We start from the raw sequence: 21830 nt of genomic DNA, 5'->3' as shown, positions 1-21830 counted from the left end.
AAGGTCGGAAACTTTGATTATTATTAATTAGGTCAACATTATAAAGAACTCACCAAAAAATCCGAAACGCAGGGTCTTCTTCGATTCCCGAACTTCTTCTGACTCAACATTCCCCAAAAGTCTTCTTTTATGCAAAACTGATACTTGATCTAATTTGATTATAATTTAAAACAATCATTTTATTTAACAAATCATCGTTTAATTAAATATTTCTCTATTTGACAAAGTTTACTTATTTTTTTTGTAATTTATTTAAAGGGATTCTACAATAATTGCAATAAAAGTTTTGTTGTTTTGTTTATTTTGTTTTGTTTTTATTAAAACCAACACATAATGTAGTTATGTTAGCCGCTTTCATTTTTTTAAAATTCTTTTTAAAAACTAGAAATATAATAATATACTATTTTCTTCTACATTTATCTTTTTGTTATTAAACTTTTAGTTATCCAAAGGATTATTCACATTTTTGTTATTTAACAATATTATCATTTAATTACCAACAACAGAGAGAGAGATAGTTGTTGATTTTACTAGTTTGTTGTATTTAAAATATTTTATTTTTCTTTAAATTTTAAATTAGAAAATAATATGTAGAATGTGGAAATTGAATTCCAAGGGGTTGCCTATACTACTTAACACCGTTGCTATGTTGTTTATAAGGAGGCTGAAGAAAAGAAAGAAAATTGTTTTAATTAATTTTTGTATTTTATATTAATTTTGTATTATTTACCAAAACAAAAACCTTTTTAGGCATTGATCGCTGAACTAAATGACTGAGAAGTTGATTTTGTGACTCGTCCCTGGTTGGATCTGTGAGGGTATTGTATTCTAAGTGGAGTTCAGGAAGATTTTGCCAGCCAACTTTGAGTGGATATAAATTGAACACCAGTTCTTTTTCTGAATACGCAAATATTGAAATGTCAAGCTATACAAAAAAAAACAAAGAATTTGAAATCAATCAAAATACAAATCAAAAAAAGAATCATTAGAAAACTCACCTGTTTATGACCGGAACACATGAAATTATCAGAATTACTCACACTCAATGTCGAAATCAAATGGACAACTTTTGCAGTGGGATTTTTGAGGACAACCTTAAGAGTCATTGGAACTTTAACGAACATCTTCTCTTCAATGGAACAGTAAATATTCAAAGGTGGTTCATCGATTTCCAATCCTGTGACCACAAATTTTGATTCATTTTCATCTTTAGAGCCACTTCGTCGCCATTTTATGCAATACACTCCAAATATTGGTGCTTGTGACGCCGTCGCTGTATTTCCCGACTCACTTGCGGTCACAACACCTTTTATAAAACCACGATATGGTCCCGTGGGTGTGATTGCTTCAATAGCCTTTCCAAAGACCATTTGGGAACTTGGTTTTACCGGTTGTTGTTGTTGTATTTGATCATCTTTTAATGAATCTGAGTCGATTTTTAATTTACCATCATCGGAAATAGTCGATGAACTTAGAATTGAACTTTGGCTAGCGAGCAGAGCGCAATTACCAATTATTGTCATGTTATTGGGAATTTTCGACAAGAGATTTTTGTTCATTGCTGAAGAAGGCACAATACTATTCTCGAGCTTACCACTACCACTGCTATTGGCCGTTTGTTGGATGCTTCGCAGAGTTCGGGAGCGTTGGAATAGTTGGTCGGGTTCGTTTTCACTATGCTCGAATTGTTTGGCCGTAATCCAGTCACAGTTGGTTGAGTTTGTTCTTAAGACAATTACATCTTCAAGGGTGTCGTTTTTGCGATAGCAGTTGCTGTATTTTTTGCGTTTAAAGCTGTACGTGGATTGAACTAGATTGTGGTCCTGAGGATTTGATATATGTACATGTTAAAAATCAACCAATTTAAGTAAGAGAAAAGACTAAACGTTAGGATAGGAATTGATTAAAGTTTCTCGATGCACATTGGTTTAAAAGTGGGAAAATGGAGCAGGGTTAAGGTTTTACATTCACTTGATGTGGCTTTAGGAAGCTAAGCTAAAGGGTAACTTAATTTTATGGGTTCCTGGAATATTCCGAAATGGAAAAAAATATTTTGTATGATTCTAGAGTTATAATGTCGGAAGTTAGCTTTCACAAAATTTAGAATTGTTATGGAGAGTTTAGAGCTTTTTTAACAAGTTGTAATTAAGGATAGGCAGTACCCGTGGCATGATGGTTATTGCGTTGGACTGTCTTGGGTGCAATCCCTGCCTGTGCCACCTTAATTTAAACAAAATTAATTTTCGCGGGTACTGCCTCTTGCGAGGAATTGAAAAATCCTACAAGAGTAATTCTTGTCATGAAAAAGTGCGGCCTAAACTGACAACAGTACTCGCACACAGGAATGGTTGAGAGTTTTAAGTCACTAGGCTCTGGTTCACAACGGACTGTTGCGCCACCCAATTTAATTAAATTAATTAGGGATAACCTGTGGGCTTGCTAAGAAACCCAAAAAAATTAGAAATGATATAAACAAATTCCAAAAGACAGTTTTCACGTTCCCAATTTTCGAATATGGCGGGAATTTGGCATTGAAGGTTGTGCAACGCTTTAAAGTCGGACCGGACTAACAGAAAGTGTAATTTCGAAATCCTAATGATCAAGGATTTGTACGATATCTTGATTTTTCATTTCTAAATTGAAAGGTGGCAAACTTGTTAAAAAAAATTGTCAGATAATAATTTATAATAATTATACGGTGTAATATAAAACATTAAATACTTTATTTTTCCAAAGACAACGTATTTTCCAACACATTGAAAATTATGAGTCCATCGATTCTAAATTGTCTGAGCTATATATCGGGCCAACTTAAAAACAATATTATTGAGTTAAACGTTTTTGAAGTTTCAAATAGAAGAAAATCATGAATAATTTTTCAATACACTACTAAAATTCAAAAACTTAAATGATTTTCCCGACCATAATGTTTTGAGAAAACATATCTGAGGTATTAGGGGATCAACAAAATATTGGTTTTTCCGAAGGTTTTTGGTTGGCCTCACTTAACATAACTATTTTTAAGATTTTGGTAAAAGCATCTAAATCATTCAAATTTGTTTAATTAGGGTTTTTAAATGCCTTTAATATCGAAAGACACTGTGTGAGGATTTAGAAAAAGTAAAGGGTTTTAATTCTTGAACATTGCACTGACAGGGAAAGACAGACCGTGGCAGGGCATTCCATATTCGGGTAGTACGGCTAAGGAACGAATCTTTGTATTAAACAGTACTATCGAAGTTGGATTCGAGGGAATAAACAGATCGGAATTTCTGAAAGCGCGAGTGTATTTAGAATTTAATGAGCTTAGCATATTTTGGCGTTGCAGTGCCACATCGGAACATAGTGGTTAACGAACTACTAATATCCCTTGGAAGGGAAGGCTACTCCTTCCTCCTTCACAGGAGGTACCACTAATTTTTACCAATGAAGCCAAATATATTGGACAAAAAATTAAGTTGGAAACCTAACATTCAGGAAAGAGTTAAAAAAGCTACAGTAGCTCTTTTTCTTTGCAAGAAAGCCATAGGGGGGGTTTTCAACCTCGCTTAACCTCTTGGCTATACACATCGGTCATCCAACTAATACTTATGTACGGGGTTGCAGTATGGTGGACTGCACTGGAGAAAGTCACATACTACGACAAACTCAGCAGAGTCCAACGCACTGCATGTCTCTTCATAAGCGGGGCATTGAGAAGAACCACACCCTCAGCAGCTTTAGACACTCTCCTCCATCCGACCCCCCTAGACACCTTCAGCAAACAAGTGGCATTTCATCTCAATGGATCAACATCAAAGAGGGGCACTCCATCATTTTTAACCTTTTTACTTCTATACCAAAATAAATAGACTACACTTTTCCAAAACCCCAATTTGGAAAAAAACTTCGCGGTATCCATTCCCTCCAGAGATGAGTGGGAAGACAAAAAAACTCCTGGATAACAAAAGTATTCATTTTTATATGATTTTTTAATCATTGTAGCGTCTTCAAAGCGGACATTTTAGCGATCAAAGAGGCTCTCTCCTGGCTAAGAAAAAACATGATATCAACTTCTGATATCCGCATCTTCTCTGATAGTCAGGCTGCTATTAAATCTCTTGACGGTGTCTCAACCAAATCTCAAACGGCCCTCGATTGTCGATCGTCTCTCATGGAGATGGCGCAGCAATTTAACATTCACCTCTGTTGGGTGCCGGGCACAGAGACATCACAGGAAATTGTAGAGCCGATGAACTCGATTAAAATGGAACTGTCATACGTATTTCACCTGAAAGGGAGGAGATAGGTTTACCGACAGCTAAATGTAAACTTCTGCTAAAAGAAACGGCTTTACCAACATGCGCAGCCAAAAAAATATGGCCTTCACTGGACCTTAAGCGCTCTAAAGACTTGTTATCCCAAAGCAGACTTCATATTAGCTTCCTAATAGGTGTCCTTACAAGACACTGTATTATAGGCAGACACGCAATACGACTTGGTGTAGCCTCAAATAGCTTCTGCAGGAGCTGTGTGGACGAGGAAGAAGAGGAAACAATCTCTCACCTTCTTTACACTTGCTCTGCTCGTTCACTAAAACGCAATCTTCATCTTGGAGACTACTCTTTTCATAATCCCAGTGAACTAGCTAAAAAGGATAACAAATATCTTCTTCGCTTTATAAAAAGCTCATAAAGGTTCGACTAGTAAGAAGTAATTCTCTAGATTCAATGGGCCTTTTTTTTGGCCTAAGTGTATGGATTCTGGATATGCAGCCACTTTAACCTAACCTAACCTAACATCGGAAAAAGAGGGATGTGAGTCTAAAAACGAATACGAATGACTAAGAGTACTATCGTCAACTAAACAACTAATTAGATTAAATTTTGCAGACAGGAGACCATTTATAAAAATGATAGAGTTTCAGAGACAAAGCAACGTTGATTTAATGGATTTTAGATGACTTGAATCTATCCGATACTACTTGTTTTTGAATGATCCAATGAAGAACGGATTGATAGATTTAAAATTTAGTTGACAAATATCAAAGAAGTTGAGTATCACATTTCAGTGACATTTCTCTTGGGAACTTGCCAAGCAATAATACGAAAATCTCAAAATTCTACGTTATAAACCGACTCTTTGGGATACGGTACGACCAAAATAACTCAGAACTTGGAAGTGGGTGTACCACAAGGAAGTGTCCTAGGACCAACCTTCTATCATTTACATGTACAAGAAATATTCCAGTGGACGTCAACCATCATGGACACCATTGCTGATAATATTGGTCCTTCCTGGACAAATGCCCTTTTGGTATGTAAGAAATAGTGATCTACTATATCGTGATTTCCAAATTGAAATGGTTACAGAAGTCGTTAAAAAAGCACGTTCTAACATACAATAAGATACTAGAAATTCATACCAACTACGAAATGGATGTACGAGCAAATGTTAAATGTACGAGCAAATGTTCCGAGCTTAAGAAAAAACAAGCCTCATGAGCGAATGCTCTAAAAGCTATAGGAAAGTATTATAACTTCACCCTGAAATTGGTCTGAATGATTACCAGGTGGATTAAGTGCGGTAAGAGTCTCAGACTACTCGGTAATGATTTTTACAGAATTGTTTTTGAAGATTTCCATCGGCTAAAAAAAAAATTCAACCAAAAATTTGACTTTTTTAATCCTAACAAGACTTATTGTATGAGGTCTTTCCTTAAGTCTTTCCTATACTGCTAAAAAACAGCTAAATTGTAAATCTCTATAAGCTTAGGGCATTGTATGGAACGTACTCATTACACTCTTTATGCAATAGTTTGACAACATATGAACAGCGGCTTTTTAGCCATATCAAGTAAAAAAAAAACATTTAATGTCAAACCTAAGACATGTTCTTAATACTACACTTTCAAGGCCAACAATTATTTCCTTAGCTATACATGATGAATATAGAAACACTCTATTTCATCTTAAATGTTTATAAAACCAATGTACATCGATCTTTTACCTCATTTTTCAAAGCCCTTGATCTTTTCAAGTGTTTTAGCAAAGTTCAAACCCGCAAAGAAATATAATTAATAACTTACACATATAAAATACGTCTCCAATATGTCCAAATCACTTTTCGATTGCACTTCAATATTAGCTCGAAACAAAAAATTCTCGCCCCGATAGATCTTCGTCAATGGTTGTCGATTGAGAGTATAAAACCTTCCACAAAATTTAAACTCATTCTCACACGAAATACTAACAACTTCATCTCGAGCCTTTCGCATTCGACTATCATCGATATAATCAATCCGAATCAATGAACTTAACGCTAAAGGACTAAAATCCGCCAGAACAACACGTGAATTAATTGGAGAATTATCCGTGGTCGATGGACTCTCCACAAATGGAGGTGGCTTTGGTCTTATCGAATCTAAATTATACCAAATCTTTTGTTGTAAATCAATATTGACTTCGACTAAACTAAAGACGTAGTACGACACTGATGTTGAGTTAAGCATCGAAAGTTCACCAATATCGATTTGAATCTGGGAGTGGAGTTTTTGGCGGTTAGAAGAAATATCGGTGGTGAGAAAAACTGAAATGAAATTTAAGAAAAATAAAAACACAATCAATTTGCATTTGTTCATTAATTTATATAAAAGTTATTTTGTCTTTTAACAATATTTGCTGACAATATTGTCTATCCATGATCGGAAGTATTTTACATTGGCGAAGACGCCAGGATATTCAGGCCGACCACACCCAATGCCCCATGAAACGACACCAACAAGCTCATTCTTCGACACAACTGGACCACCAGAATCTCCCTGACAAGCATCCTTTTTGCCTCCTTTCACTGTGGCACAGAACATACCCTCAGTTACGTTATTCGCTCCTTGATAGGCCTTTTTACACTCTTTCTGACTGATCACATTGACCAGAACTTCTCTCAGAACATTCGAATTATTGGTAATGTTTTCATTTGTATAACCAAATCCGGTGATTTCAACTTGCTCGCCAACGGCAACGGTCCTATTCGTAAGTTTAATGGTTTTGATGTTCTGTCCCTGGAGTGGTCCTCGCAAGCGAAGAATAGCGACATCATTGTTCATGGTTTCAAGGTTGAAATTCTCGTGTTTGAAGATCCTAGAGATTCTCTGACTTACACCCCTCTCCGACAGGCGAGTCATACCACCTCGAACTACTATCATATCCGGCCACATTAAGCTTTCTATGCAATGTCCTGCGGTAAGGACACATTTATTTGTTATAAGTGATCCGCCACAGATATGTTGTTCCTTGTAATCCAAGGTCAGTTGATAAGGTGATTCCCTTATGGTTGTGGGAACTCCTCCAATAATTCTATTGTCAATGCCAAGAGCCTGGGTGATGCTGAACCCAAGCACGAAAATTAAGCAAACTTGATGGAACATTATAAATGAATGCTCGCTGTTCAGTTTGAATGGAAACGATCGAATGATACATTCAGATCATTTTGGTAACTAATTTATTGGTAACAGAGAAAAAACTTTCCTTAATTAAAAATTGGAAAAAAAAACAACAACAACAAAACGAACAGTTGTGCAAATATTTTATTGTTCGTGTTATAATTCGGTTAATCCAAAGGAATATGATCATTTATTTTAAGAAATGAATTGGCAATAGAAACAAAAAACATGTATTTCGTAATCAAAATGCCACATGGATTCCAATATTTACCAAGAATTAAACGTGCGGATCGGTTATAGGGTTTGTCAATATTTAATATCTTCTATTCGATACCAATTAAGAAGGTATTTGGAGCATACAGCACTTATCAACTTTAGATAAGTTATTTGATTTAGTTTAATGTTTATGCGTATTATTCATTTATTTGTCATCTTTAAAATATGAATATGTATATTTTTAATACAGATTGTTTTTATATGATTCATCACAATGACAATGAATTTAAGACATTTTGGAAATCATTCGACATTTTCAAAGGTTAAATACCAATTTTTTGGAATTTTTAAATAAACGTTTCTGTAAATTTGGCTGAGTCTTATTAAGATTCAATAAAAGGTTTGTTTGTTAAACTTTTCAGAAGGCTAACAAAGGTTGTGTTAAATAAATTGCGTTTTTAATTCTCAGAATAACAGAACACTTAACAGCTGCAAATTGTCTGCGTAAAATAAATAGTTAAAAATAGTTTTAATTAACTTTAAACACACATATTTAAGCGTTTCAGTCTTTGTGTGTTTTTGCTAACTATTAATAAACAAAAAACCAAAATTGTTTGTTAATCAAAGAAATCTGTTATATCTTCTTAATAAAAAAATAGGTTTTTAAGGCTCCCAAACAAAAGCTGTTTATTTTGTATGCTCTAATTTAAAAAATAAATAATTTCATATTCTGAACAAAATTCAATTCAACTTGACATAGGCGGATCTAGAAATTTTGTTGGTGGGGATGGATGGGGGGTGCTTCTTGTAGTCTCCTGAAGCTCATAGTGCAGTGCTATCAAATCGAGAATTAATCAATGGATTCCATAGTTAAAATATATAGTTACTCAAAAAAGTTGGAATTTGGACCAATTCAACCCTATAAAAGGACTGGCAGCCTTAAAATCCTAAAAAGAAAGAGTCCTTAAACCTTGGATCCGCCATTGGCTGCTAGGAAAAAATATACACAATAGAATTCAATTCAGGTTTGTGTTTCTCTATGAACTATTCTAAAGCCTGGGAAAATTTCAAAATTGGGCAGGTTTAGGCAACATGAGGGATTTCGTTTGCAGTTAACTTCATTCTTTAAGCGTAAACTTTGACCAAGGAAACTAATTAATTTTTGAAGTGTCAAGAATTTCAAATTCAGAACTTTACTTCGCAAACTTCTACTTCAAGTTCATAGTACAAAAAGTACCAACAAAATTAGTGTCTACAAAACACACATCAGGAAAGCTACAAGTCCATCGCAATTTTTGTTTTTTATTGTCAAGAAATATTACTTATTTATTTCAAAATTTACAAGAAACCTTGTTACAGAAAGCAATAAATGAAGTTGTGGAGAAAATAAATAAATCATAGAGTAATAAAGTTCAGCTTTCAGTTTAATGAAAAAACATGATCAGCTGTCATTTCGATCAAATTAGACTTGACTTAATAGTTCTTAACTAACTTGCCAGACAACTTTCCATTAAAGTGGCCTTAATTTAAAGGTAATTTTTTGGCGCTGATACTAGACACTTGCCTTACTTTTAAGTCGCTTATGTAGTCTGAACCTGTAAATTGTTTTTTTTTTTTTTTAGTGGCGGAAACGAGACGTCAAAAAAGTGTAACCACACAATTATTTCCGATGGTTTTTTGAGAGAAAAATGTGCGCTTTTCTGCCTCATCTCATGAATTGAATGGATATCATGAGTTCATTTATGTGAGTCCTTTTGTGTTGTAACCTGTTAGTTTACTAACTTCAATGAACAGGCATTATGTTTTTTCTTTGAAAAAATTGGAAAATTTAGATAAAGAGGGGATATCAATATGTCTGTCAAATCGTTCGCTTTAATGCTAGTGTGTCCTCGGACCAAACATTCAGTTATTTTGTTAGTTTCTTTAAGTAAACATAACCCATGCAGCAGGAATCTACAAACGAGTTTTAACTTTATGATAATTCAGGAGATCACTTTAATTTCCGCAGGGTCTACATTATTTCAACCATGCTTTTCACAGGTTATTTTACGGCTAAATTGGAAATGAAGATAGAAGGTGCTTCCTTTTTATATGAAATCCAAACGAATGTAACAAATTTCATAACATATCACCAGATATTTCGCCAGCGAAATAAATTAGGTTTTAACTTCGAAGCATTTCGACAGATCAAAATTTTGGTGTAGTTTTTTATTAGCTCCCTTAAAAGTCCTCTTATTTTTGATCACTTAAAAAACTTTAAGGTTGGAGGTAGGGGTTGTGTAAAAGTGGGACAAAGGACACTTGTTTTAGCAAAGTACACGAAAGCAAAACGCTTTTTTTGAAAAAAGTTGTAGCCACACTGAATGAACTGCAACAAAGTGTTTTAGAGTAGAAAAATACTGTACTTGGCTAAATTTAAATGATGTTAAGAGTATTACAAAAAATGTAATGAGTATGATCAAACGAAAATTATTTTTGACTGTTGTAGGCTGTATTCAAAACATTTTGTGAAAAAAAAACAAACAATTTCTTTTGCTGACCAACACGACAGTAATAAGCCTGGTTTTGAATTTTCTGCAGTAGAAAGTCAAAAGCTATTGGGTTCAATGATATACATCCTACCTTTTTGTGTATGATATTGCCATATATCACTTTTGCTTTCAATACTATTTGAAGTCCTCGATGTACCCTGCACTATGGAAAGTTGCTAAAATCATTTCACTTCCCAAAAACGCCAAAAGAGATGAATTTATACCTATTTCGGTATTGCCATTTTTGCCGAAAGTTTTTAACGTCTTTCTAGTTAATTGCAGCTATCACTTTACTTCAGCTGTTCACTTGACCTTATCGAACATGGAGCTTTCTGTGTCTATGAAGACCTGAGAGGCAAATTGGTCTTTGTCAAACGGACTTATGTTGAACCCAAAAAAAATCCAAATGTCTTGTAATGTACAGAAAATCTCTTGACTTTTCTTATTTTCCACCGATTGTTTTGAACAATGCTTTAATCGAATATGTGGTTACAGCAAAGAATCTTGGTGTGACTTTTAATCGTCTTTTGACTTGGGATGATCATATAAATGGGCTCGTTAGTAAGGTTTACGGAGCACTTCGTACGTTATGGGTTACACAATCTTTCACTCCATTAAAAACGCGTTTGCTCGCTAAAACCTTGGTAATTCCTATCCTACTTCATGGTTGTGAAATCTATTGTAACTGCAGTTTCACGAGCAGGCGAAAACTTCGTAGTCTGGTTTTGCTTTCCGACATATTTATTTATTCATCAAGCAGAGACACAGCTCTTAAAGACTAATTAAAAATATTTAACAATATAGGCAAAAATATAACAAAATAAGTACATAAATACTAGCCACCGAGATTGAGACTTAGTAACAACATTTTTTTAAAACAGTCTCTACTCATATATAAATTAAAATCAATGACATTACATAAAGAATGAGCTTGTCGTAAACAGCGAGTTAAGGCTTCATTTGTTTCATAGTTAACCCTATGAAAAGGAACATAACATAAACGATTATTTCGTAAGGTACGATTTGGAACGTGAAAACCCACTAACGAAAGTAAATCAGGGCAATTGATTTTATTATTAATTAAATCGCTTACAAACATGACATCAAAATATTTACGGCGTGTTTCCAAGGATTGAATGCCTAATAACAGACACCTCGTGTTATATGGCGGCATGTCGACATTCCATCGTAAAATCCGGATTGCTGTTCTAGTGAAGCGTTTCTGTATTTTTTGAATCTATTAGCATGAGCAGCATAAAAAAGGATTCCATATAGGAGAGCAGTATTCTAATATTGATCGTACATAACAAAAATATAGAGATCTTAAATTAAAAGGATCTGAGAAGTTTTTAGCATTCCTTGAAATAAAACCGAGCATTGAACTGGCCTTAAAAATGATATACATAGTTGATATGGTTGCAAAACGTGAGTTTTAAATCAAAGATCACACCTAAATCTTTTTTTTCTGAAACCTTGGACAAAGCAAATCTATTTATTTTCAAGGAAAACAATATTGGAGACATACCACGGTAAAACATCATACTACGACATTTAGAAACGTTCAAATGTAGGTCTCTGATGGTACGCCAAGCAACTAAATTATTAAGATCGTTTTGAAGTTTTATACAATCCGCTAAAGATTTAACACGTAAAAACAGCTTAAGGTCGTCTGCGTACATTAAACAAAGACTATTTTTCAAAACATTTGGAATATCATTTCTAAATAAGAGAAAGAGAAGGGGTCCTAAATGACTCCCTTGGGGAACACCGGAAGTTACAACAACAATTGGGTTCGAGGTGACGTTGGTAATATAAAAAACAGTAAGATATGAATCCAACCAATTTAATAAGTTAGAGCGAAAGCCTAACTTATGAAGTTTAGCAATTAATATTGAGCGATCGACCCTGTCAAACGCTTTTGAGAAATCAGTGTATATGACATCACATTGATATCCCTGTTCAAGAAAACTCAATACATAATTACTATTGCAAGATTAGTGGAGGTAGATCTTCCACCAACGAAACCATGTTGCAGAGGCAAGATTATTTCTTTCAATGAAAAAATAAGCTTATCGTAAACAATTTTTTCAAATACTTTTGGGATAACAAATAACTTACAGATAGGACGATAATTAATGACTTCATTTTTTGATCCAGATTTAAATATAGGATAAACGTAAGAACTTTCCATTGTTTTAAGAAGAAACCTTCATGGAGAGAGCGATTAAAGATAATTTCGAATATTGTTTTGACAAAGTAAGAAGGGCGACCTCAAACAGATCTCATCAGCTAATTATCGCTCTTTTCTCATATTTAATAACGGAAGTCAATTTTTTTAAACTCGTTTAAGCTTTGGAACACCTTACATCGTAGTATAAAACAAAATCTAAACGCATCAAGCATAAAAAGATTACTTATATCTCATTTTTCAATATGAACATTTTTAATAATAATTGAATTTTTGTATCTTTTGATAGTTTTAATAATTAATAATTTTTAGTAATTTGGTTTTATTCTTATCTTGGCTCAGCCTTTTTTTTGTAAAATAAACATACAGTTACCTTATGAGATTTTAAATCTTACTGTTGTTAAGCAATTACGATATTTAAATAAAATAAAAAACCTATTGGGGGTTATTTTTATCAAGATGGCACTGTATTACAATATTTACGATAACTTCTATACAAATCTACAACTGTCGATTAATTTCAAAAATGTATATTTTGGCTCCTTTCACCTCCTCTCATATAATTTGTTGCTACCAAAATTCAGCTATTGTCGACATTTTTTCAAAGCTAGGTAATTGTTTGTATCTAATTTGTGTGGACTATGTTTAAAACATCGCAGTTTACTTGGTTCTTACTTACTTAGTTAAGGTGGCGCTACAGCCCTTTGCATTGGTTTCTAAGCGCTCTATTTGACCCAGCCATCACATGTGTTGGACTTTTATCTTTCTGGATAAGTCTACTTCACTGTACAGCTCTTCGTTCTATATTCCTCTCCACTCACCGTAGATCACATGAAGAATTTTTCTCTCGAAACGAACCAAAGTGCTTTCATGCTTTTGTCATAGTCCATGCTTCTACCACTGTATGACGGGGATGTTTGCGGTCTTATATAGTATTAGTTGTTTTAGAAAGGGCTTTTTTTTCTTAGCGAAAAGAAACATCGGTTAGCAAGAGTAATTCTTGGTTTGATTTCAGCGTTGGTGTTATTTTCGGCGTTCATAGCTAAGCACAGGTAGACAAAGTCCTTAACAAAATCAAAGTAAGGTCTCTCATGATGTCGTTTTGACCCACAGGTTGTAGGTTCTTTCTTGTTGAAATCATATGCTTTGCTTTCACCTCATTTTTTCTAAATCCGTGTCAATACTCACAAAATCCCTATTCAGATTGTACAGACAGAGACTTTTGAAAGTATTGCGGTGGACGCTCTGCACTATTCTTTCAAGGATGATGTGAATGAAATCACATTACAGCCCACCTTGTCTAAGACCTTTTTTGACATCAAAAACTCCGGTTAAGTTGTTTTTAACCTTTATGGAGCTGCTCTATAAAGTTAGTCCCTGTAGATGCTGTCTTGAAATGCATCGTTTTTTTTTCAGGATATGTTGTTACGTGAATATTTGAAGGATAGTTTGTTGACGATGTGTATGAGACGTTCACATATTACGGCAGAGAAGACTTTAGTGATTGTTGCCTCAAAGAGTAAATCTAAGTTGTGTTCGGCTGAATATCACAGGTTAATGTAGCTTTGCATTGTAAGTTATACTCTTAGACACCATGGATAGTTTTTGTCATTCACTTATTGTGTTATTTAAAAAATATTAGAAAAGAATAAAACTCACCTTTATTTCGAAGATTATTCGGAACACTGATACTTAATCCAACATTTTGCAAAAACAAATTAAATGGATTATTCACCACACAAACGATGCTAAAGAATTCATTAACTAACATCGGTTGTACCGGTTGTGTTGTCTGAGTTACCAAATGGAATCTGAAATCACAAAAATATAGTAAATATTTTTTTAAAAATCTCAAAACAGAAATCAAGTTGAAACTTACGTTGGAACAATATAACAAGTTGGATTAGTTGTAACATTATCAATCAAATCTCGATATCGATTATGATGTTTGAAATTTCTCTTTGCCAGCGTTACATTTTTCACCAAAACCGCTGATACTTTATCAGTGCCAATTAAGATTTCAATACATGAAACTTGTAATTGAGTATTTTCCAAATATTGCTGTGCCTCGGTGCAGAATAAGATTTCATAATATTTTTCTGGTTCTAATTTGAGATCACCATCAAAGGATTTAAATTCATTTGTCGAACTTTCTCTAGCCCTTAATTGGGATAGATCTTCAAAGGTTGTGTATTTGATTGCTTTAAGCTTATATTGTTGACTTTGGTTATCGATTAGAACTGCTGTAAAATTGTGTATCTTCAATGGAACATCCGTAAGAAGTCTTTAAAAGAATCAAACAAGAGTTAAACAATGAATTGGTGATAAAATTCTTGACTTACTTGACAACCAAACGAATATTTATCATTTCGTCATTTTTTAATTCGGCTTTTTCAAAACTCACATTGCATTCGAGTAATTCAGTTATTTTATCTAAATCAATTATTGCAGGAGATTTAAAATTAGCCAACGAGTTTTCCCATAACGTTCGTAGTTCGGGTGTAATTTGACTTTGAGATACAGGAGGAACTTTCTACAAAATTGGTTACGTTTTTAAAATAATTAATTTATGGGTTGGTACTTTTTTTTTGATGACACTTACCTGGAAAACTTTCCAGAGATTTTCGAGCACTGTAATACGCTCTTTTTGATCACATTTAATTTTTAACGATAATGCTTCAAAACTACATGCAACATAATCAGCAACTGATGCCGATAGGAATGCGCTACGTAGAGTTTTGAGAAGCACATCTGAGAATAGTAAACTCCATTTATCTTGACGATAATCGGGTAACATGAGAGAGTATAATCTGTAAGTGGCATAGAAGACCCTTGAAATCTTATTTTTATGGGGATGATAGTAATGAGACTCACGTAAGTGCCTTAGCATGATCACCACACTTAAAGTACTCTTCTGCCATATCGACTGCTAGTTTTTTACGAAACCTGAGACCTTTGTAGACTTTGAACTGAGCCATCGCTTGACCCAGAAGTTGAATTATTGCACCCTGTTATAAATAAGAAGATGATACATGAAATGACGATATACATAAATAAGTTGATTTACTCACTGAATGGTTGTAGTTCTTTTCATTTTCTTGTACTAACATTATAACTTGTTGTTCGGATACTGGTTCTCCAGTTTTGATCGTACGAATGCCAAAGTACTCGCTAAATAGTGCCATTGAGGAGATATTTTGTAGAGTAGTGGGTGATGTGGGTTCTGTAGGACTCAGAGACAGTGCTGTGAAATAGTTTTAATTTTGTAGATTTATTTTTAGAAACAATTAAATGAAAAGAGATCAAGAAAATAAAAGAAGAAGACCTAAAACAGATCCTTGTGGGACACCAGTGTTGCTAAGAAGTTGATTAGACTTTCCAAGTTTTTTTTAAACTCTTCATAGTCTTTAAGTTGAAGGGTGTAACAAGAGAATTGAAAGTTATTTTAAAGCTTACATATGATAATTGAAAAAAGTCAATGCAATTAAATCATTTTAAATCAGAAATTAATAAATTCTGAATAGCTTCATGAGTGCGGAGAGGAACGTACTCCAGATAAAACAAGAAAATTAGTAAAGGGGTTAGTAGTACCTTTTATATGTTTATATTTAAACACATTGCGAGCATTAGGAAAATAGGGAAGGATTAAAGAGGAGATAACGATGCACATTGGTCTTAAAGTTCTGAACATCAAAGTGGGAGAAAAAAACAGAGTTGGCCAAAGCATTCCACATTTGCGATGTGCCATTAAGAAAGAATCTCTATACTTGACAGTACGCCCGAAATTAAGCTCAAGGGTAAACTGATGAGCATTCCTGGAAGTGTGAGTATTACGGCTGAATCGTTTAAGGGAATGCAACTGGCAAGTTCAACAGAACATTGTTTGTAAAAATATCGATTAAGCAATGAAAGGCATGAAATATTGAGGCGGTGTTCTAGCGATTTAAATGTTTCGATTATAGTTCTATCGCATATAATGTTCAAAGCCCTTTTTTGTATTCTATCCAAGAGATTTAATTTGTTTTAGCGGCGACTGCACAAATATGCGAATTATATTCAAGCTTTGGACGGATGAAGGCTTTGTAAATTACAGCCAGATTAGAAGGATGAAACATTTCTTGCACTATCGGAGAAATCCTAAGCACCTGGCAGCGTTTTTAGCAATATAAAATATATGATCATTCCATAAAAAGTGATCTGTGTTGCACATACCGAGTACTGACAGTTGATTAGTTTCCTGGGTGCAAGCGCCACTCATAGATAGTGGCATTGGGGGTGCGTTACACTTTAAAAACAGGAGACAAAATTGAGTTTTCGAAGCATTAAATTCTACACGGTTTCTGACTCACCATTGGATAATGCTGTCAAGATCAGAATCAGAAAGACAAGGATGTGAATCTGGAAACGAGTATGACAAGCTGGGGGTACTGTCATCAGCGAAACAATGTAGTGGGTTAGAAGTTTCAGACAAAAGATCTTTTATGAATACAAGGAAGAGAGTTGGAGACAAAACGGAGCCCTGGGGCACACCAGCGTTTAGATTGTGGATATCAGATTTGGAGTTATCTTCATGTTTTGGACAAATGAAGGCTTTTTAAATTACTTAATCAATTAGTTTCCTATGAGAGTACCCGTGGCATGGTTGGTGCGTTGGACTGTCATGCCAGAGGTCTTGAGTTCCATCCCTGCCTGTGCCACCTAGAGTTTTTTCACGGGTAATGCCTCTTGCGAGAAAGTAACAAATTCTCCAAGAGTAATTCTTGTAATAAAAAAGTGCTTTCTAAAATGAGCCGTTTGGATTCGGCATATAAACTGTAGGTTCCATCTAACCCTGCAATTACTCGCAGACAGGAATGGTTGAGAGTTGTAAGTCACTAGGCCCTGGTTCGCTACGGACTGTTGCGACACCTAATTTATTTTTTTTATGACAGTGCTCTTCGTCGGTGGGGTGTTTAGTGCTTTAACGACAACATTGCGTTTTTGAAGCATTCAATTTTAAATGGTTAATAATTCCCCATTGTACCATACTGTCAAGATCGGAATTTATTGAGCTTGTCTACATCCAAAAGACAAGTATGAGCATCTAAAAACAAATATGAAAAGCTGAGAGTACCGTCATTACAATTGTTAGACAAGTCGTCGGAGATAAAACTGAGCACTGGGAGACACCAGCATTTATTTTATGTATTTCAGACTTGAAACTATCTAACACAACTTGTTTTGAACGGTTAGAAAGGTAATTTTTAATCCAACGAAGAAGACATTAATCAATACCAAAAGCACTCATTTTCGATAAGAGATCTTGGGGCTAAACTCTATCAAATGCTTCAATGATCTTAATTTCTCCAAAGCGGTGTCAAGGTTTGTTCTACTGTTCGGTTAGATAAACCATCAAATAACCGGTGGACCTATTGCTTCGGAAGCCATATTGGCGGTCATTAAAAATCTTTCTTTCAGAGATATTTTTTAAGCTGAAAATTGATCCGCGTTTCATGACGGAGGAAAGAAGGGACTTAAGTGCAATTAGACGATAGATAGTGGGGGAAAGTGTTCAGGCTAGACAAATGTTATTTTTCATCCACTCGGAAAAGTCCTGTGGAGTAGGAAAAATTGTTTTTTTCAGCGTTTAAAGAACACCTCTTCAAAACAATAGTAGAAATACTATCCGGCCCAGCGTATTTTTGTATGTCAAGTTCTTTCAGTACTCTTGCAACTGCACGCGTGCGAAAGAAGATTTGTTCCATAAAATCAGTTACGCTCTTAATTACAAGAGTACTCATTACACTCTCTAGTAGCGTCGAATGAATAGCAAACTGTGCTGCAAGCAAATTGGCTTTATCAATCGAGCTTACATAAAAAATGTCATCGTGAACTAGCGTTGGGACCCAAGATGACGTGATTTTTCGTAAGTTTTTTAATAAATGACCAGAGAACATTGATTTTTTGCTACGATTTCAGGTCATGTAAAATTCGGTTCATGGAATATGAGCGTTACAGGTCTTTCTAACTTGTCTGAACTTATTCCGAATTTACTCAGTGGGTTCAGGAAGCTTACATCTTTAAACTTAGAAACTAATGACATCTTTACAGCTAGAATCGAACCATGAGTTTTCTTTGGGTTTGATATCCTATTCGGGATAGAATCTCTCATTCCACAAAGGATTAAACTTGTAACCATATCTGCGCTGAAATCCACGTCATTATCGAGAAAGCATAATGGTCAGTTAAAGTTCCTGAAGAAGTCGTTGAGACAGTCCCGGTTGGCTTATTCTTTCCATTTTTATTTTGTCTGTTTTCTTCTTTTTAATTTTACATGTCAGATCGATGCACACTCCCACTTTCTTCCTCTGCAATTTTTATGAAGTTCCTTCTGGAGGACCAAAGCTTTAATGGCTGAAACACATACACGCTTCAGCTTCGGCTTCGTCTGCGTTACGTTAGGCCTGCTTCGAGGTTGCTTTTAATGACATTTCTATTATTTCATCCCTCCAAAGAGCAAATATTTTGTTTGTTGACATTTTTTTACAGCTAATGAGCTGTCAGACAAAGCAAATGTTCAGATAATTGAACTAGAGCTTCCGTTTGGAGTCACATTACGTTACATTACGTTCTTTTCCTTATGATTGTCAAACGAAACGTGAGGTCGAAGCTCCATTGTGATAGCATGCATTGAATTCCTATGGCTGAACTCGTAAACGTCAGGCGAAGCCGAAGCTGAAGCGTGTATGTGTTTCAGGCATGAGGCTCTACACCAATATATTTCTACTTTTCAATAGCAAACCTCTTTGTCTCAAAATATTTCTGAAGTTAGTTCTGGAGGATCAAAGCTTTTTAGCTCTTCACCAATGTATTCCTACTTTCTAACAGCAACACCTTTGAGGCAAAATTCATTTAAATAACAAATCTTACCACAACACTCCAAAAATGCTTCCTTTCTCTTGACAATATTACAAGCTGCTTTATAATAGTACATTCCAGGATGTTGTGTCTGCAAAGCTGGAAGACCGTTTTTAATTGCTTCACAAAAGAGATCAGCAAATGCACTATGCCTGTAAATTATACAAATGTTAATTTAACCTTTTTAAAAAGCTCCTCACTTGATTTTTAGCTTACTGAGTACTAAGCCACGCATAATGTTCAAATAATAGATCCTTGAATCCAATTCGATTCTTGTACTTTTCAATGTGACTTATGAAATGATTTATTGAATCACGTGGCACTTTTAATTTGAACATTAATCGACAAATTTTGTAATTCAGGAAGCCGGCAATAGTTTTGATTTCCAGACAATTTGTGTCCACAACACGAATTTCTTCTAAATTAGCAAATGCCTGGGAGTAATATCTGCAAAAAAAACAAATCTCTCTCTTGTAGATGATTTTCTGTCATAGCAAAAAGAAAGGAATGGAAACTTACTTAAGAGCAGTACTGTAATCTTGTCTCATTTCTGAGACAAATCCGAGTTTGAATTGATGACGAATCTTGAGGACATGATGTGAGGATGTCAAGTGATGAGAACGAATTCGTGTGGACATAAGAGTATAGTATCCCTGAGCCATTTCCAAAAGAGCCGATTCGAGGCGCGAAGTATATCCAACAAGGTGATCAGTGTGCGGAAGGATGAAGAGCATTTTGCTGCTTATTCCACAAGCGTTTGTTAGGCTAGCTGCTCGTTCTGATGCTAACATATCTTCACCAGGAGGTAATGGTGCAGCTTTCTGGAGCAACACAAGGGCTAGGCGAGTATTGCGTTCCTACAACAAAAATAGAAAAAACTTCGTGGTCAAAAACTTAAACTACCAGAAATCAGAAAGGTGTACAAACTTGTAGGCAATTTTTGAGACTTTGAATAGTTGAGGCACATTGTAGCTGCTTGTCAGTCCACAGTGGATCATTCCACTCCATGTCCTGGAACAGAACCACCACAGATGGCAGAACATGAAGATGCTTCAACATCCAGTTACGCTTGAGTATCCCCTTCGGATGATACCATTCATAGGAAGCGCGCTTTGGTTTGGCCACCGGGAATTCATAATTTGGCGGCAACAGCTTGAACTGCACAGCAGGTCTACTCATGAAAAAACAAAATTCATTCTTACTCTACCTCTACCTTGTGTCAAGGCCCCACAACAAGGTCGACCGAGAGACAAACTTACTTATCAGGTTTACGATTGCTATTGAAAGCGTCCCATATTGACTTATGCACCGAGTTCTTCACCACATCGAGCCCACAAAACCCAATAAGAGGTTGTGGTGCTACAAGCAGCTCTGAGGGCAGAGCGGTAGCATCGATGGACATTATCCTATACTTGTTTTAATTTCTTTGCTTTCTTTTTTGTTATAATTAATTATTGCAGTGCTCTATTTACACAAGAAGATTGCAGCACTCACGAACATTAAAAATTTCCCCCCGGAGTGGTGTAGCACTTAAATAAAACTCTGTTCTCCCCTTCAGACCAAAGAAAAATTGAAAAATCTAGACATCAAGATGAAATCTTTAGATTTCTTTGCGCTGCATCAAAACAGATGCATTCAGGGAGCTGCTTGGATTAGAAGCAACAACTTGGAGATTAATTAAGAAATAAGAAATTAAAAGACTTTAGTTTAATTTCATGTGGAAAAAGATTACACTCCTTAAAAAAAGGAAAAAATAATGTAAATGTTGGTGTGTGATGACAGAGAGGGATTTAATTTTTTCGTTATCGTTGACAGTTGCAGAGGTGGGAACAAAAACAGCTGGGAAATGTCAAGTGGGTATGAATGACATTTGAACGAGTGAAGTTGGGTGCAGTTGGACGATATAGTTTTGCTAGCCGTTGATAGGTGGCTCTTGTTAAAATTGTGTTATTTTATAATTATTTTTTAAGAAAGACTAAAACACTTGTGTTTTGTTGGGAAATCTATCCATAGTAAAGTAGGATTTTACACGAATAACAAAAACAATATCCATAGTGAGAATAACACCGATAAAAGTTAGAGTAGAATCTCACTATGGATAGGTTTTTGACATTTATATGAGCCTCGAATGGATCTTATGTGATTTCGTTCTCAAATGTTGGTACGATTGATATTGCATTTGTATCTCGATGGCTGTGTTTGTTGTGTAGTTCTGCATTTGGAATCATGTGTGCTTTCCATTGCGGAAAAAACGAATCTATTACTGTTGATATTATTTACTTTTGTTAGTGAAAATGGACTAACTGGGTTTATTTTGCAAGAAAAGACAATAGAAAAGATATTTATGTTTTGCTATGTTTCCAAAAAAGGTTTATCTCAGTTTAGAATAGATAAATCTCAAATCGATTCAGGTATATAAAGAATTGAGGCGAGCTTCAAGCTCGCTTCAACACCACATGTTAATGTAGTAGTCTACGAACAAACCCCCTTTTTGAAGTTTTTTATTATTATTTTGACAGATCTTCTTTCAGTTGTGCCAATTTTTAAATACAAAAATCTGGCCACTGCGGATCGTTTT

General features: G+C 34.9%; 2 protein-coding genes across 2 annotated transcripts; both read right to left on the bottom strand.

Moving 5' to 3' along the window:
* Positions 1-463: 463 nt before the first annotated feature.
* Positions 464-21041, bottom strand: LOC129946019 (trafficking protein particle complex subunit 11). The gene is made up of 15 exons (XM_056056026.1): positions 20512-21041; positions 20180-20423; positions 19772-20109; positions 19469-19699; positions 19265-19404; positions 15427-15599; positions 15230-15363; positions 14958-15165; positions 14698-14888; positions 14235-14639; positions 14015-14166; positions 6068-6567; positions 999-1823; positions 731-925; positions 464-664 (listed from the first exon to the last, which is right to left on the bottom strand). Exons 1-15 carry the CDS (start codon positions 20652-20654, stop codon positions 629-631), a joined length of 3915 nt encoding a protein of 1304 aa, XP_055912001.1. The 5' UTR covers positions 20655-21041; the 3' UTR covers positions 464-628.
* LOC129946020 (trypsin beta-like) lies at positions 6605-7459 on the bottom strand. The gene has a single exon (XM_056056027.1). It carries the CDS (start codon positions 7403-7405, stop codon positions 6647-6649), a length of 759 nt encoding a protein of 252 aa, XP_055912002.1. The 5' UTR covers positions 7406-7459; the 3' UTR covers positions 6605-6646.
* Positions 21042-21830: the final 789 nt, after the last annotated feature.

The sequence above is a fragment of the Eupeodes corollae genome, chromosome 2 (genome assembly GCF_945859685.1).
Source record: "Eupeodes corollae chromosome 2, idEupCoro1.1, whole genome shotgun sequence".
In the NCBI taxonomy this organism is placed as follows: domain Eukaryota; kingdom Metazoa; phylum Arthropoda; class Insecta; order Diptera; family Syrphidae; genus Eupeodes; species Eupeodes corollae.
The sequence above is the reverse complement of the archived record's forward strand: the minus strand, read 5'-3'. Positions and strand labels throughout refer to the sequence as shown.